This window comes from Arachis ipaensis, chromosome B2 (genome assembly GCF_059453495.1).
Source record: "Arachis ipaensis isolate K30076 ecotype BB chromosome B2, ASM5945349v1, whole genome shotgun sequence".
Taxonomy (NCBI): Eukaryota; Viridiplantae; Streptophyta; class Magnoliopsida; order Fabales; family Fabaceae; genus Arachis; species Arachis ipaensis.
In genome coordinates this window covers 1,624,068-1,641,990 of record NC_142437.1, presented here as the reverse complement: position 1 = coordinate 1,641,990, position 17,923 = coordinate 1,624,068, and the positions used below count along the sequence as shown (strand labels likewise).

At 30.7% G+C, this 17,923-nt stretch overlaps 2 protein-coding genes across 2 annotated transcripts; one reads left to right on the top strand and one right to left on the bottom strand.

Moving 5' to 3' along the window:
- Positions 1 to 1,851: 1,851 nt before the first annotated feature.
- Positions 1,852 to 8,104, top strand: ANTR2 (Major facilitator superfamily protein). Its single transcript, XM_088504511.1, has 11 exons — positions 1,852 to 2,207; positions 2,786 to 3,321; positions 3,767 to 3,874; positions 4,126 to 4,281; positions 4,499 to 4,714; positions 5,085 to 5,294; positions 5,890 to 6,027; positions 6,305 to 6,406; positions 6,616 to 6,681; positions 7,392 to 7,476; positions 7,563 to 8,104. The coding sequence occupies exons 1-11, from the start codon at positions 2,150 to 2,152 to the stop codon at positions 7,658 to 7,660; spliced, it is 1,773 nt and encodes a 590-aa protein (XP_088360637.1). The 5' UTR covers positions 1,852 to 2,149; the 3' UTR covers positions 7,661 to 8,104.
- Positions 8,105 to 8,278: 174 nt separating this feature from the next.
- Positions 8,279 to 10,845, bottom strand: LOC107621470 (cytochrome P450 86A8). Its single transcript, XM_016323489.3, has 2 exons — positions 10,490 to 10,845; positions 8,279 to 10,354 (listed from the first exon to the last, which is right to left on the bottom strand). Exon 2 carries the CDS (start codon positions 10,308 to 10,310, stop codon positions 8,691 to 8,693), a length of 1,620 nt encoding a protein of 539 aa, XP_016178975.1. The 5' UTR covers positions 10,311 to 10,354; positions 10,490 to 10,845; the 3' UTR covers positions 8,279 to 8,690.
- Positions 10,846 to 17,923: the final 7,078 nt, after the last annotated feature.

Below are 17,923 nucleotides of genomic sequence, written 5' to 3'. Positions count from 1 at the left end.
GTTTTCTTACAAAAACTTATTGCACTTGAGTTAATGTTTTTGTTAAGGCTGTGAAACGGGTCAGCGTAGTCCATTTAGGCCCAATTCATTTAAGTCTATTTCATTTTTGTGGACCATAATTTTTTGGTTTGTATTGGTTGTGGTTAGTCTAATAAATTAAATGAGTTAATCTGTTTATCTTTTTATTTTATTTATTAAAAAATATTTTAATAAAAAATATTATTTTTAGATTAAAAACTTTAAACAACCGTATTTTTTTAGTTGATAGATCGAAATTTTAAATTGAATCGAAAAAAATATTGATTAAAAGTGCAACTTAAAAAAAGTATAAAAAAAATGAATCACACATTTAACCTATAAATTAACTCATTTAATCCGTCATTTTTTTTGGTTAATCGAGCTCAACTCATTTTGTTCAAAATTTAAGTGGACTTAATTTTAAAGATAAAATTTGTCTATTTAAATGAGTTAACGGTTTGACCCAATAAATTTTACCTATTTTGATGGTCTTACTTTTTTTTATGGTGTCTTAAAAATGAGTGAATCTACTTTTTAATATTTATTTTCTCTACTTTTTCTTTATTATCTTTCTATTTTTTCCACCCTTTTTTCCCTCATAAAAATAAAATTTGAACTCCCTTTTGTAGTTCATCTATCACTGCTCTTCTTTCTTGATATAGCTGGTGGAATACCATTTTGGTATGTACTCAATACTCAGTTGAGTTCTTTATTAGGGAAAAAAAAAATAGTGTCAGACTCATCAAATTGACTAATTGAGCAATAATGCTAGTGCTACTAAATACTAATAGAAGAATGAACACAGTTGCCAGAGTATATTCATGCATATTGAAAAGTTCGGATTTTAGAGGGGTTTTTTGTCATTGGAATGAAATATAGTTGTAGTTAAATAGTCAAAGTGTGAGTATTTGACTGCTAAGCAAGAAAATAAACAAGGTAGCTATGAGTGAATGCATGGCCTCATTTTCTTGTGTGCTTCCCTGTATGTGGAGGAAAAGAAAATCATAATCAGCCATAAGAATGAGTATCTTGGTTTCAATTAATATTTCATTATATACATATTCCAATTTCTAATAAGATCATTGTACCACTTATTATTCTAATTAAGTTCACTCTGTTATGGAAAGACGAAACTCATTGGAGGTTCTTTTACAGTTTTAATACTTAAAGTGCAGTTGTAAATTAGTAGTCTAATGCAAATTCATATATTTGTCAAAATCTAACATGCTATTGTTGGTCTTCATTTTGCAAATGAAAACAAAATCTATCAAATTCGAAACAAATAATAAAAATTACATCAACTAAAAGAGAGAGATTATAAATCTAATAAGTCAACTGTTTCTGATAATATATTTCAGCCGTTCTAGTAATATCTTCTCTCCACGAAGAGAAAAACGACAACACACTTTTGACGGTTGGAAACAGCCATGTGTCAGAAGCAGAATATTCCACCCATGAACATGAAAAATACCATCATCACTTTTAAAATCCAAAAATAAATTTTATTGCAAGATTTTAATTTTATTGGACATTAGTCCAAAAGAAATGAAAATCACGAATATAAGAAAGAAACACTTTTCGGATGGCACAACCGGATTTAACGTTTTTTCTCCCTGCAATTCCAATAATACCCCTAGCTAACCTATGCAACAGCCGTTCATTACTTCATTATAAGGGTAATTTGGTAACTTCACAAAATTCCGGCGCTGTAGCCTTTCCTAACGTGGATGTCCTTCTACGTGTCACGCTATCAACCCCCCTTTCTCTTGGCTCCAACGTCACAGGGATTTTACTTCACTTTATTTTATTTTATTCCTCAATATTTAAAAAAATGAAAAATAAAATAAAAATGGTCGATACTGGAAAATTAGAGAACCTCTATGCCTGGCTTATCTTCTATCTTTCCATTCCATTCTCTTCGTTGGGACTGTCAAAGAGAGAGCTTTTGCTCTCAAAACGACGTCGTCCTTGTGAATTGGATTTCACACACTGAACTGAACTCTGATATGGTATAAAGAGAACGAAGAAGAAGAAGAAAGAAGACAGCTTTGGTTTTCTCGCCATTGAAATCTCAAACTGCCGTAACTTCTCTCAGTATCAGCATCTGTTGCAGCTTCAGCTGAGTGTATCAATGGCTATGAGTGGTTTGGTTTCGAACCGCAACTTTGCTACTTCTTTCATTGCCTCAGGTGACTTCAAATTAATAAATTAATTACTTTTTTTAGAATTGAACAAAAAAAATCCATTTTTTTGGTGGCTGCCTGCATTTTATGAATTATCCAATTATTTAATATCTAGTTTTGTTGTTTTGCCTTTTATGTGTTTGTTGAAATGAATGCGTACGTGTATGTTAGATTCCTTGCATTAGAGTGGCAGTAACTACTAGAGTCTACAACCAAATGCTTATATTAGAGGATGGTTGTTTTGTTTGAATTTAATCTGCTTGATCATTCTGTTGTTTTGAGTAATTTGTTTAACGAATTTTGTTAGCAAGAGGAGCAACATGTGTTCTGTGGGAACCTATTGATATGTCAGAAAAAAGTTACTATTAATGATGAAACTATGGAGTATGGAGTAGCTAGGAAGTTACATAGGTTTATTTAACTTAGAATTTGCTTTGAGCATAGTTTATTAGCTATATACTACATGGAGATTTTGATAATTAAAGTTTGTTTTGTATGGATTCAGATGGAATTTTCGGTCCTCTTCAAAGGCTATATGCTTGGATATTGCAACTTAATTAATCTCTATTGTTTGGTATTGGCAGGAAATGTATATAGATCTGGAAAGGATCTGTCACTTCAGAGAGGAGGGATTTCTGGAGTATCTCATTTTTCAAGATGCCAGCCCAGGATGCATTTTCAAACTAACTCCCCGTTGGAAGAGACAGTTTCAGGACAGACACTCTCATTTTGCAGTGAAGCAGGAGAGCATTGTTCTTCAGTATCAAGGCAATCTGCTCGCCGTATGAACTTTAAACTAAAGGCTGGTAGAAGAAGTCAGTCGTACATTTCTTCAGCTCCCTATGGAAGAGGCAATATTGAACAAAGGGCGGCATGTGGACTAGGTTTGAGCAAGAGGAACCACATTAAGGAAAATAAGATCCGTGTTTTCTACAAGTCCGAGGAATATGACATTACAGAGGCAAATATGGATTCTCTGCCATCAGCTGAAGGGACAGGTGAAGCCATTCTATTGGGAGGAAATCTTCAACAAGTGTCTCCTTGGTGGCAGCAGTTTCCTAAGCGCTGGGTTATTGTACTGCTATGTTTTGCAGCATTCCTGCTGTGTAACATGGATCGTGTGAGTAGAATTCTACGGTACTTATGATTCATGTTTCCTCGTTTCATATTCCTGTGGACATATTCTTTCCATCTTTGTCATTTGATTATCATTAGAAGGTCTTTAGTTACTTGAAGTATTTAATGAATTGTGCAGTTGATTTTTAATCCTTGTAGTCTAGTTTGTTTAATGTTTCTTGTCCACAACCTAGCAATAGAAAAAGCATATATTTCTTATAGCTATAGATGTTGACTGTTGAAAACATATATGTCTATGGAGTTTTAATTACCATTTTTTTTCTGGCATTGTTTGGCTGAAGCTGTTAATAAGTTTTTTTTCCTTTAACTGTGACAAGCACTTCTATAATCTTTAGTGGAGTGCTTCTAATTTCCATGTTTGGATTAACTCAACATTAATTACTAATGTCCCTTACTTATGTGCTTTACATATTTGTTATAATTGGTAGGTAAATATGAGCATAGCAATACTTCCAATGTCGCAAGAGTTCAACTGGAACAGTGCAACAGTCGGCCTAATTCAGTCATCCTTTTTCTGGGGTTATCTACTTACTCAGGTGGGACTGATATATCATACATGCAAAACGTTCTAGCTTTACTAGAAATTGGATTCATATACTAATCTTGCGTAGGTGTCTGAGTACCCTTTCTGGTAAACCTACCATGATGTTTGCTGTTCTCAAGAGTACATGCAAGAAATCATGAATGTCATGATCTTCAAATTATCTTTTCATTTCATTCGGTGCTCGTAAAAAGTTCTAATGCATTCCTTTCAAACTGATTGATATACATTGCTGTCTTGGTTTAGATCCTTGGTGGCATATGGGCAGACAAACTTGGTGGAAAGCTAGTGCTAGGTTTTGGAGTTGTGTGGTGGTCAATAGCTACGATTTTAACTCCTATTGCTGCAAGACTTGGGCTGCCTTTTCTGCTTGTTATGCGTGCCTTTATGGGAATTGGCGAGGTTTGTCTATTTTACAGATATACTAATTTTATGTGTTTTTATAACTAAATTCATATTGATTTGATTTATCTAGGCAATACACAAGAAGAAACTATTAGGAAAGAATTTTTTGTTTAATTGGTCTTATGTTTGAAGAAACTAAATGCATAGACTAGACATTATTTTTTCTTCTGTTGTCTAGCAAGTAGCAACCAATTATGTTATTCTTTGTTTCCAGGGTGTTGCTATGCCTGCAATGAATAATCTGCTTTCCAAGTGGATTCCTGTTTCTGAGAGAAGCAGGTCGCTTGCCTTCGTATACAGCGGCATGTACCTTGGTTCCGTCACAGGCTTGGCATTCTCACCTATACTAATCCAGAAATTCGGGTGGCCATCAGTGTTTTACTCATTTGGATCCCTTGGAAGTATCTGGTTCGCCTTATGGTTGAAAAAAGTAAGTTATCTTTCACTTGTTTTCAATAAAATATTAGTGCTTGTTCCTGTTATCAAAATATGATGGGAGGAAATCAATTATTTCATCTCTGCCAACCATATGAAATGAAATATAGTTTCATATTGTGAACTGTCTCATGATATGTCGCATGACACTTGATTTCAACGTTATATTTTATGCAAGAACCAAACAATGTTTCGTTCACCAAATATATACGAAAATGAGTTACCTTGTGCTGTACTCATGAATTTTATTTTGGTAGCAACATCTTAATTTTGACAGAACAACTATAAATGTTTGGTGTACTTTGTAATTCATCATTAATGATTGTTTTTTATACCATAGTTTTTCTTATGTTGGTCTCTCTCAGGCATATAGCTCACCAACAGAAGACCCAGATGTTGCACCAGAGGAGAAAAGGCTCATACTTGGAGGCAGTATATCCAAAGAAGCCGTGACAGTTATTCCTTGGAAACTAATTTTATCAAAGCCACCTGTATGGGCTTTAATTATATCTCACTTTTGCCACAATTGGGGAACATTTATTCTATTAACCTGGATGCCTACTTACTACAATCAGGTACAAAACCTTCTTTTTAAAAAAAAAAAAAAACATTTTTCATTTTTTTTCCTTAAGTATTCAGAACTACATTTTATAATAGCTTATATCTTTGCAATCAAGAGTTTGAACCAGAACAAATCATTGTGGTAAACCCAATTGCACTTTTGTTTGCTAGCATATAGTTTTATTTTGTTATCTGCTTTAGAATTCATGATAGAAACACAGAAACTTAAGTAGAAAGAGCTGTATAAACTGATGAATATATATTGTGTGAATGTTATATGTTGTTTGGCACACTGCATAACTTATTTATACTCATTCATAAGGGACAATAATATAAATGGAATTGTTAATTTTCCATAAGAGCTAATTCCTATATGGACAAGCCTAATTCCTATATGCATTTATTCTTGGCCAACAACATACTGTTAAATATTCTAACAATCTGGAACACTTTGCTGTTAAGGCATTTCTTACCATTTGTATCAAATTACATGTACATAATATTTTAGGTGATTTAATAAGGCATAGAGGAACTAAGATACATATATAGAAAGCTTTATATGAATTATTTATTCAATTGAATGACTGTGCTAATGGAATATTCTCTCAGGTTCTGAAGTTCAACCTTACAGAATCTGGCCTCTTATGTGTCCTGCCATGGTTGACAATGGCTGTTTTTGCAAATATAGGAGGCTGGATTGCTGACACTCTTGTGAGCAAAGGCCTTTCCATCACAAATGTTCGAAAGGCAAGAAATGCGCTACTCTTAAATTTTGTAAATTTATAATATTTCAACACACTATATCAACGGCATATAATTTCCATCTTAGAAACACTAAAATTAACTGCATCAGTAGAAGCAAAATTTCGTTATGATTTCTTTTCAGCACTTGTTCAAGAGAGAAAAGAATATTTTTCCTGATTAAAAATGATCTTAAGTTATGGCAATTGAAGCATTTTATATTTCATTTGTCTCTTTTGCACCCTTTAACATTAGTTTGTTTAAATATTTCCTATTGTGGCAGATCATGCAAACAATTGGGTTTCTGGGTCCCGCCATTTTTCTTACACAGCTCAGCCATGTTAGAACACCAGCTTTGGCAGTACTGTGCATGGCTTGCAGTCAGGTTTGAGCTTGATCAATATTTATCATCCCGAATTTAGATTCGGAAATTGTTTTTTTTTTTTTTTTCTTTTTCCCCCCAATCTTTAATTAAGTTTGATATTATTACAATACATAATAGCCTAGAAACCATGACCGCGTTGCATAGCCTTTACATGTTTATATAATATAGTTACCTAATATAATCACAAATAAAATTATTTGCTTTTTCAGGGATCTGATGCATTCTCACAATCTGGTCTATATTCAAACCATCAAGACATTGGACCACGCTATGCTGTGAGTAATTGCTTCTTTATAGCCCATACCCATAGGAGCTACCGAAAGTTAAATGACCAAATAAATATATTAAAAGTAAAAAATAAAAGATGTCACCAAAGAGGAACAAATTTGTTGATGATGGCAAAGAGTAAGACTGCAATAGATTCCTGACTTTTGTGTTTGGTGACACATTTTGGGAATTGAACCTCCTGAGGTTCTTTTTTGCTGACACTCTTATCTGTGACACATGCCAAAATCTTTCTGCATCAACATTGCCAGGAACAGGGTCACTGAGTCAATAACAACCAAAGATTTGTTGTGTCTCCAATTTGCTTCCTGATAAATGAAAATTTTTGGGCCTAATTGGTTTCTATTTTCATTTTTTTTAATGCATTTTCCAAATTTTGTGAAGGAAAAATAAAAGTGAAAATGTTTTCTATTTCCATGTCATGTTTAAAATGAAAACTCGAAATGAAAACAAAAACCAATCAGGTCCTTAGCTCTTTCAGTCTCCCTTTTCCAAGAAGTTTGATGTTGTTGAATTTAGTTTCAATGAAAATATCTCTCTCCTTCTCATCATACAAGTGCTTTTTCAATTTATTTATTCATTCAAAATGTCATATGCTTGAAATCCTAGACATACTTCCACCATACAATTGTGTTCTCTCTGTTACCTTTTTAACCTTCAAATATGCATCCATAAGAACACATACTATCATAAATTTCAGGGTGTATTGCTAGGACTGTCAAACACCGCAGGTGTACTTGCCGGTGTCTTCGGTACAGCTGCAACTGGATTCATACTCCAACGAGGTAAATAAGAATGATCCATTTTCATCCTGCTCAACTTTTCTGCTTTGACTCTGGTATTTTTACTTATAATCTATCTTCTGTTGCAGGTTCTTGGAATGATGTATTTAAGGTTGCTGTTGTGTTGTACATAATAGGCACATTGGTCTGGAACATCTTTTCAACTGGAGAAAAAGTTCTTGACTAAAATCAACGCAGTGATGTTAAATGAAGAGAGGTATCAACAGTAGATGGAATTAAAATCAGATGACAAAAAGCATGTCAAAATCAATTGGAAGAGGAGGAAGAAACAGTGAAACACCCTGCTGAAAAACATAGAAGAGACACAGATTTTGGACCCAAAAAAATAGCTAGGCCATTATATTATTATTTTCTCCCAGAATTCTTGGATAATGAATTAACTTGGCACCTTTTGCATGTGCCTTGTACCATCATCTAATTATGCTTTGTGTATAGATAGTTGAAGGGTAGTTTCCAACTGTATAATTTTCATTTAAGCATACTTATGCTTAAAAGGAAAAATACATGTTATATGAGTAATTCTACCACATCATACCTGACTTGGAAATAGATGCAATGTTATCTTGTATCTATCTACATTTGTTTATCCCACTATTGGTAGTTCAATTTTGTGCACCTTGCATTGTCATTAGAATCATAGTTGAACTTAGAAAAGTCTGATATTTAAATTGTTCTTCATATCTGAAGCCAAGATTAACCAACTATACAGGTGAATTTCACAGAATTTTTGGAGTTTACAAATCAAGCATGATCAAGAAGGTATTACAAACATAAGATCAGAAACATATATTTCTATCAAAGATAAGGGCTTTATATTATTTGATGATCATGAACATGCAAACATTGTTAAATTTGAGTTTAGCTCTTTGACAAGACCTTAGAAAACCAGTAAAATTAAATAGAAAAAAACATAACAAGAAATAATGAATACAATGAATATTTCCCAAGTATTCTACAAAGGCAGATATAGATTGAGAAAAAAACATTTCATCAATCTTAACAATCCTAGAAAATGAAATCTCCCAAACAGTTTCTAATATGAATTATGAATTTAATATAAGACACCATGAATATACTCCTTTTCTCTAAAAGGCCTTTTTTTTAAATCTTTTTTTCTGTTGTAGCTAAATTCTCCTCAGTTGAACTTGAAATCCAGGTGCAAAAATCTCTAAATTCGTGTTGGAAATCTTTTATTATTAACAACCATTACTTCTCAAACCTGCAGATTCTTTACCATTATTATCTGCTACCCTTTCTTTCAGAAAACTTGCCACAAAACCTTTCAAGTCCCTGCTATGAACATTGACCTTGAGTCCATTTTTCATGAACAATGTGAGTGACATCTTCTGCTCAACCTGGTGGCCAGGCACCAATGTGAGCCGGTGGCGGAGGAGCACGGCGGCCGCAACCGACTTCATCTGTAGGTATGCCAAATCCTTTCCTAAGCATATTCTTGGACCAGCATTGAAAGCAACAAACTTGAAAGAGTCGTGCATGATGAATTTTGTTCCATCCTGAGACAACCACCTCTCAGGGCGAAATTCCATGCAATCTTCGCCCCACGTGGACTTCAACCTCCCTGCCGAGTATATCGAATATGTCACCGATGATCCGGCCGGAACGAACGTGCCATCCGGCAACACATCATCGGCGACCACGTGCTTCGAATCCTCCGGCACCGAAGGATACAACCTTAGTGTCTCGGACAATGCTGCTTTTAGATAAACCAAACGATCAATTTCCTCAAACACCAACGGTTCCTCAACCCACTTTTCCACGTCACTGCCACGTGTCTCAATCAGAACGGTGCATATTTCGCGCAAAATTTTTGTTTCCACACTTGGATTCTGAATCACCAACCAGAAAAACCAACTCAATGCGACTGATGACGTGTCACGTCCAGCTAGGATGAAATTCAATGCCACGTGTTGGAGAAATTGATCCGAGTAGGATTCTTTTTTCCTCATAAACCTAGTCAGCAAATCATCATGGTGGGTCCCATCCTTTTGGTGGCTTAATAATTCCACTTTGCGCTTTTCGATGACATTAGATAAATGCTTGTCCACGTCAACAAGGCTTCGGCTCAAGCTGACTTCCATTCCAAGCCGAAGCCATTTCTTGACCTTCCACAGCACCTCCGGCAATATGAACCTCTGAAGCGAAGCCTCGGTGGCTCGGTCGAAAGCAGTGGCAAAATTATTCTCCGGCAAGCCTAGGCCACAAGTTTGTGGGTCCCTCCCAAAAGCCAAGCCGCAAATGTTGTCAAAAGTGAGCCGAAGCATTAGATCTTGCAAATCGACCGACCCGGCTTCCTCCTCGGCTTTCTTGAGGATCAAGCAAAGCCGTTCCTTGATGGCTCGGGTCACCCACCGGGCCATGGCTTGTCGGAGCGTCCGGGTGGTGAATTCCAATGCAGCCGTCTTACGCTGGAAAAGCCACGTGTCACCATCAGAGTTGAAGATTCCATCACCAAGTAGATCATGAAACACAGCATGCCACGTGGGCCCTTTCGGGTAATTATCGAATCGGGTCTTGAGAATGTGCTCCAAGTTCCTCGGGTCGCACGTGACAGTCACGAGACCCTGCTTCTTAGCAAGGAAGGGGATTGCACAGATGCATGTCTGGTACGTGCCGCCACACGCGCGGAGGTTATCAGAGATCCAGTCATGCATACGGTCACAATTCTCGATCAGCCCCGGGAGACTGCCCAATAGAGGCCAGACACGTGGACCCTTCAGTGACCGTGAGATGAAAGTTAGCCAAAGCTGGTAAGCAATGACCGCCGTTAAAAGCAGAAGAGCCGTACAAGTTTCCATTTTTATTGCAAACCACGCTACCCTAATGAATCCAATGCTCAATCCTACAAGAAACTCACCTCAGGTTAAATAAATAAACAAAAAAAAAAAAAACTTTTTTTTTTCTTCTTTCTATGAAAAGACAATTTTTTTCTAAGAGAAAAATAATGGGCAGTTGAAAAAACAAGAAAAAAACATACCTTTCAAAAATGGGTACTGTATGTATGAGAATCACACTTTCATGAACATATCAAAGCTTGAGCTAGTTAAGCTAAGTTAAATGAATGAAGCAACCATAACAATACACACTATATACCTAGCTTCTTCGCTTAAGAATGAGTGAGAAGCAAGGAAAATGAAGAAGCTAGCTAGGAAGAAGGAGAAAGATGATATAAGAAGATATATAGATAGAAGATCAGATAAGAGATCAGAAACTGAGAAAGTGATGAGTATAGTCTGTATTATTATAGTAGTGTTGCGGTGGTGAGGGGTAGATGAAAGAGTAAATGCACTCTGGAGGTTGTTGAAACTCTAACTACAAATTAATACACCAACCTGTATATCACTACTACTATATATATACATATATATTCATATATAAATATATAATTGAAAAGTACCCTCTTTCATGCACCAAATTAAAGTGTTGTGTGTGTGAGAGTGTTTTAGAGTAGTGTGTTAAGGCCAGGCAGGCAATAATAATAACAATGAATGAATGAGTGAGTGAATGGATGGAAATAAATGAGAGTAGTTGAGGAACATGGCCAGAGCAAAAACACAAACACCTTATGTGCACAGAAGCTAGGTTACACTCTTTTTCTTTTTGAGCAAAATAGAGTGTGCCTCATCATGGCTATTTTAATCTTATATATCAATAACCAAACTAGGGAAAAAAAATAATGAACACTAAAAAAATGTTGGGGAAAAAATTCAAGTGTTGTGGTGTAAGTGGGGTTTTAGGTTATGGTTTTGGTGAACAATAACCTACCAACAATTTATAGCATTTACGTGGGTGAACTGTATTCTCATAATAACTCTTTGTTGATTTGATCCATAATTATACAAATTAAATTACTGTATTCAGTTAAAAGTAATATATATTAAAAAGTGTGTATATATATTGAAAATAAAAAAAAAAAAAAAAAGTGGTAAGAGAGAAAAATTGTGAAACCATTAACAGCAACAACTAAATTCTAGGAGTGATCACAGACGCAGAGTTGACCTACTTTGATGTCATTTATTGTGGGAATTTGAATAATTTAATAATAGAGAGTGTATTATTTGCATGGTTTGATATAGTAGGCAAAAGTCAAAGTCGCGTTGGCAGAAGAAAAATTGAATACATGCATGAAACTGAAACTGAAACTCAAAGTGTGATGAACTGTGATTTGGAAGTTGGAACTCTTTTCAACATCCTCTTCACCTTCTCATCTTCATTGTTCGCCCATTAATAATTGATATATAAATATAAATTATTTTCATGACAAGTTAGATTTTCGTTTGTCTGCTTAAATAAGTGTTTAAATTTGAGTTTGAATCTCATCTCTTCTCCTATATAGAGTAAGGTATTGACTAAAAACAAATTTTTAGATAAAATTTAGATTCATGACAAAATTATTTATTAGTTGATTAGACGAAAACATACTGTTATAAAAATGGTGAAAATTCAGGTGCAGTCGATTTCACGTGAAGTTGATAGCTAAAAGTTATTAGATGAAAATTTAGTCAAATCATTCAAATCATTTAACGACTCTCAATTATCAACTTCACGTAAAGTCGACTTCACCTGAGTTTTCACCTAAAAAGATATATTGTAAACTATTTAAAAAGAATTAAGAAATATAAAAATGAGCTTGCCTACTTCAACAAAACTATTTAAACTAGATAATTTATTTAGTAATCTTATATCAAATTAAAACTTTTTTTTAGTATTATTGAGTTAGTTTATAATTTTAATGGTTAAATTTGTCAATACTTAAATATTTTATAATCAGAATTATTAGTAGTTTATTCTAATTAATAACAATAAATCCGAAGAAACAACAAAGTTTAATTAATAATTAAGTAGGATAAATTTTGCATAAGTAATTCTTTGGTTTTAAATATGTAATCTTTAACTATTTCGATGCTTTTTCTCTAATATGGTGTATTTTTTGTTTTTATTCATCATTATTCATTTAAAGTGTTTTTAATTAATTTAGTTTCATGCTCCATAAAAGAAATAGGAGTAGCGAATTCAAACACGGTATAGTAGTAGTAGGAGTAGTAAATTTCATGAAAGTTCAAAGAAGATGCAAAGGTAGATAATATATATATATATTAGTAGGTCCAAATTAAAGAGCAAAGACAAAGAAGAAAAATTTAAATGGAATATATAATAGACCAACTTTAATTTAGTAGGAGTAAATTTCATAGAAAGTTAAGAGAAGAAGCAAGATAATAGATAAAACGTATGTCGGTCAAAAGAGCAAAGACAAAGTAGAAAAATAATTTAAAAGAAATATATAATAGATAGACCAACTTTAATTTACTTGATTATTTTAATTTCAGTGCTTTATGGTATATGGACGCATGAAATAAAGAAAACGATTCCTAAGATATACAGATATATGGTTGAACTACTGATCACAAATTATAAATATACTTCTTTACTTAGTCTTTTTTTATTTTTCTTATTATTGGATCATACATGAAATAATAAGTCTATTATATTATAAAGAATTATTAGTGAAACCTGTTTTTTTTTTTTAATTAATGTCAATACTTGGTTCTCACACTAGAAGCAAGTAAACTTATTTAAATATTCACATGACATTTAAAGATGTATGTGAAACTCTTCTAACTGAAATTATACTAAAATTAAATCGAAAAAGAAAAAACATATATATAAAATTGCAAAAAGATAAAAGGTAGAAAACACGGCATATATTATTTCAAAATATCTAATTATTATGTTTAGATATATTGAATTTTCGATGTACTAAAATTTTACAAATGTATTTTAGAATACTTATAGTTAATAAAGTTGAATAAAAAAAATACTTATATTGTTATTAGACGAAGAAAGTAGGTTATTTAAGTCTGTTTGACAAGTTTTAAAAGTAATTTTTTAAATTTTTAACTTATAAAAATTAGTAATATTAATATTTAGTGTAATTTTTAAAATTAAATTGTAATTTTTTAAAAAATTATTTAGGAGTTTATAGAGAAGTTAAAAAAATGACTTATCTCATAATACTATTATTTTTCATCACATTTTTATAAAATAAACACTTTTAAAATAAAAAATTTAAATACAAAATAATTTATTTATAAACTATTTTTAATATAATTATTTATTATTTAAATTTTTTTTTTAAAATAAACTTAATTAAACTATTTATCCAAACTAAATCTTAAAGTTCATAATAGTCTCTTACTCGTAAAAAATGACTTATATTGTTATATTTTTAAATATTTATATAATTTATAATATTTAGATAGATTAGTTATGTGTATTAAATTTTTAATCAACGTTTTAATTTTAAAATATTTATCCTATTATTTACAATATTTAACTAGTATAAATTATATGAATTAATTAGACTTTATTTTTAAGTACAATTTTTTACTTACATAATCTTTTACTATATTATATATAATTATATTATATATATCAAAGATGTTTGTTATTGTTTTACTTACATAATCTATTTAATTTTTTATTTTTAATTTTTTACTTAATAATTAAGTATAGTCCAATGCATGCATTGCGTGAAAATGGGGGAATATTGAAGTAGTAATAGAGAATAATGTCATCATTTTGCTAGAAAAGAGAGATTATAATTGCCATGATATGTTTAGCTTTTTAGCAATGACAATTGACAGGTGCTTTATTTTGAATGAAAGCCACCACAATAATTATCGAATGCTCTAGAAATTAAAATTAATGCTAGATAGACAAAAAAAAAACAGACATAATTTGTCTTATTTAATATTAATTAATTGTAATAACAATTAATAAATGTTAAATAAGATAAATTATAGCTGTTTTTGATTGATTTTCTTTGGTTACCAAACATTTTCGGGCAAAATATTAGTAACTTACTTTTAGCTTTGAAGTCAATAGAGTAGTAAAAAGTAAGTAATGAGGAAAATGATGGAGACATCTCTGAATCAAATTATTAAATAATTATAATAATGACGGTGAAGATACTTCAATGTTCATCTCAACAAATTTGATGATAACCCTTGGATTATTTGGGGTGGGAAATTTAATTAACTTCAACGTTAATGTTTTAAAATTTATAGATTAAAATTAAAAAAAAAAAAACATTAGTGTTTTAAGTTTTCTAAAATGAAAACACTTGGTATAAGGGGTGACAAGAAAGATAATATATAGTTAATATTAGTTTTGTTTTGAAATAACTATTATTTAATTTACAAAAGATTATTTTTCTGTTAGAAGATAAAATAATGTTTTTTTTTTCAGTGCCAACTCCTATTAAGAGAGTAATATATAGATGAGAGAAATTTGAGCTAGTAATAAAAATAGATGATTAACAAAAAAAAAAATTAGTAATTAAAATTAAAGGGATAATTTTATTTTTAGAAAGTGATATTTGAACTTAAATATATGTGTTCACCACCTTAAGTATGTCTTTTTTTATTTGAGGTTCAATTCGCATTTTTTTTCTCTCCATTTTTTTTTATTTTCTTTATTTTTTCTCTCTTTTATGAGTAGTGTTCACATATATAAAAGATATTAATTATGCTAGGTCCACAAATATTAGTTATTAGTATAAAATAACACATATTAGAATATAAAATATATATTACAAATAAATTAAAAATATATAAATATATAATAATTAATTTTAGTATACATATAATCTTTTTTAAAAGATATTTCCGTATTCAAAAGGCGAAACTTAATTAATTTTAACAAAATTTTAAAAGTTAATACGGATGGAAGTGGCCATGTTAATTGATTTACACTAGTATGCTTAATTAGAATCGATCAATTAATATATTAGAATTGTAATAATTCCCATTGATGTCTTATATACTCCTATATGTGAAAGAAATCTTAAACACGTATTTGTTTTTACCTTTCTATGTAAGGCTACTTTTAGAGGGATGTGTACTCTTATATTGTAATATATAAGATAGATCAATTACATGTATTTACATATAAATGATTTTCCAACCCTAGTTTTGGAAATTATTTTGGAACTCATGAATATAATTGATGCACCTAATAACTAAGACAAAACTATGTTTTTAATATAATAAATAGATAGAAAAAGATATATAAATAATTATATTTGTAGCAAAAGTCATTTTATTTGATTCGTGCATAAACTCTTTCTTTATTTTGGGGGTTAGTAATGATTTAACTCTTTAATTTTTTATTATAAAAAAATTTAATATTATGTTATAAAATTATTTATCCAAAAAATTTAAACTAATAAAAAGTGATATATAATAAATTGTTATATCTTTAATAATATCATCATTTAAATTTTAGTTACCTCACACATAATTCATTAGGAAAAGTATAGGGTACCAACATATTATCTGCCAACTCTTATTTATAATTGTGTTTCATGGAAGTGTGTTCGTAGATGTGTCTAATAATTAATATATTTTAAATACATATATAAAGAGACACATACAGAAAATATATCTATAAAGACACTTCTATTAAACATAGCTATAAAAAAGACATTTTTATTAGACACATCCACAAACACACTTCCATGAAACACAATTATAAATAAAAATTGGCAGAAATTGACAGATATGCTGTTGGTAACGTAACGAAACCGAATTCATTATCTCTCTATAAGTATTTTCACGAACTCACCACTACTAATTGATGATATATAGTTCAATAGAAATAATATACATCAGATCAAAACAAAATAAAGTCCAAATTCCATTTTTTACAATATAGAAAACAACTTTCCGGGAAAACTTTCAAAGAAAATGAGACTTGAATATTATTATGCAATAATCAACATAAATCCTATTTTACTCCTATATAAACAAAGTAACAAAAATGCTTAATGATTATTGATGGATAAGAAAAGTAAAAATGTAAGTGCAGTTAACTTTATGTGAAGTTGATAATTGAGAATCGTTAAATAATAATTTAGTCAAATTTATCAAATTTTTTAAAAAATTTCAGCTATTAATTTCACACGTAAAATTAACTGCACATGAATTTTTACCATATAATAATATTGTTAATTCCTTCATCATTACTATTGGTATTGGGCAAAGCAAACAAGTGTGGGCTGTACGTATTAATATTTAGTACACTCATAATAAGCCATAACTCTTTATTTTTTTGGATCTATATATATACATAATTATTGCTGAGTTATGCTTAATTGTTAAGAGTCAAATAGACAATACAAAAGCATTGAATACAATGTTGAAAATTCTATGGAAGAGGGAAATTTAAAGATTGGTAGATTATTAGGTGAAATCTTCATGGATCGTAGTTGGGACAGTTATGTTGCTAACCATTCATGTTCAAACTGTAAGAAAAGTAATAATGAAGCTAATTAAAGCAAATACATTTTCTATGGGCGAAAATAATAACTTCCATGAAAGAGTATCATAATAATATGGATTAACCAACCGGATACGCAAAATGGTGTTTTTGTCAGTGGAGATTTGGTGATTTAGTTATGCATGCCTTATTTAGTTATTTTAGTTGAGTCAATCATGGTAAGATTAAAAGGCAATGTATTTGATTATTTCAATTGTTTGACAATTTCCTTTTAAAAAAAATTAAATAAAGTATTACATTTAAAATGGGTTGATAAAATTATAAAACCTCCTGAAAATAATAGGTCATCAATATCTATATCAGTATATAGGAAGCCACTCAAATAAAGATGCATGCTTAAAATGTTTTTTTTAAGATATTTTTTATTAATTCAAATTTAATATATATAATCAATTAAATTATATTATTTTTTATCAAAATTATATCAAACAAATTGATTTGACCAAAAATTCGGTAAATTAAACCTAGAATCAATTTAAATTAATATTTTTTTTATAAAAAATGACTACAATAATTTTATTATAAAAATAATTAAATAATATTTCTATTATATATATATATATATATATATATATATATATTAATTTTAAAAATTTTAAATTCTAACCCGTATTTTTTTTTGTTATTATGCATGTCTTTGAATAAGAATTTACGCTGAAAGGGATTTAGCGGCGGTTTTCAAAAACTGACGGAAAAAAACCGCTGCTATATGCTAATTAAAATTCTAGCGTTATTTGAGTGATTTAATTTATAAAGTTATGGGTGCATGTAACAATTATGTGGCTTCCATTTCAATCACCACAATGGTTTTTATTTGGTTAACGGTTACACACCTATATATTAATCTTTTGTTTCATGCATTTATATCAATTGCATGATTCATAAGATCATATAGCTGACTTATGCATATTGTGAATGAAATATTATTATTGTTCATATCTTCTGTGCCTCAAATCCGTGACACCATTAAAATTTTTTCTAATATAATTTTCCCACTTTTCAATTAGGTTATCTCGTACGTGGTGATTGATACGAGGCTATAATTTAATGTTTCATTCATTAGCACGTTATG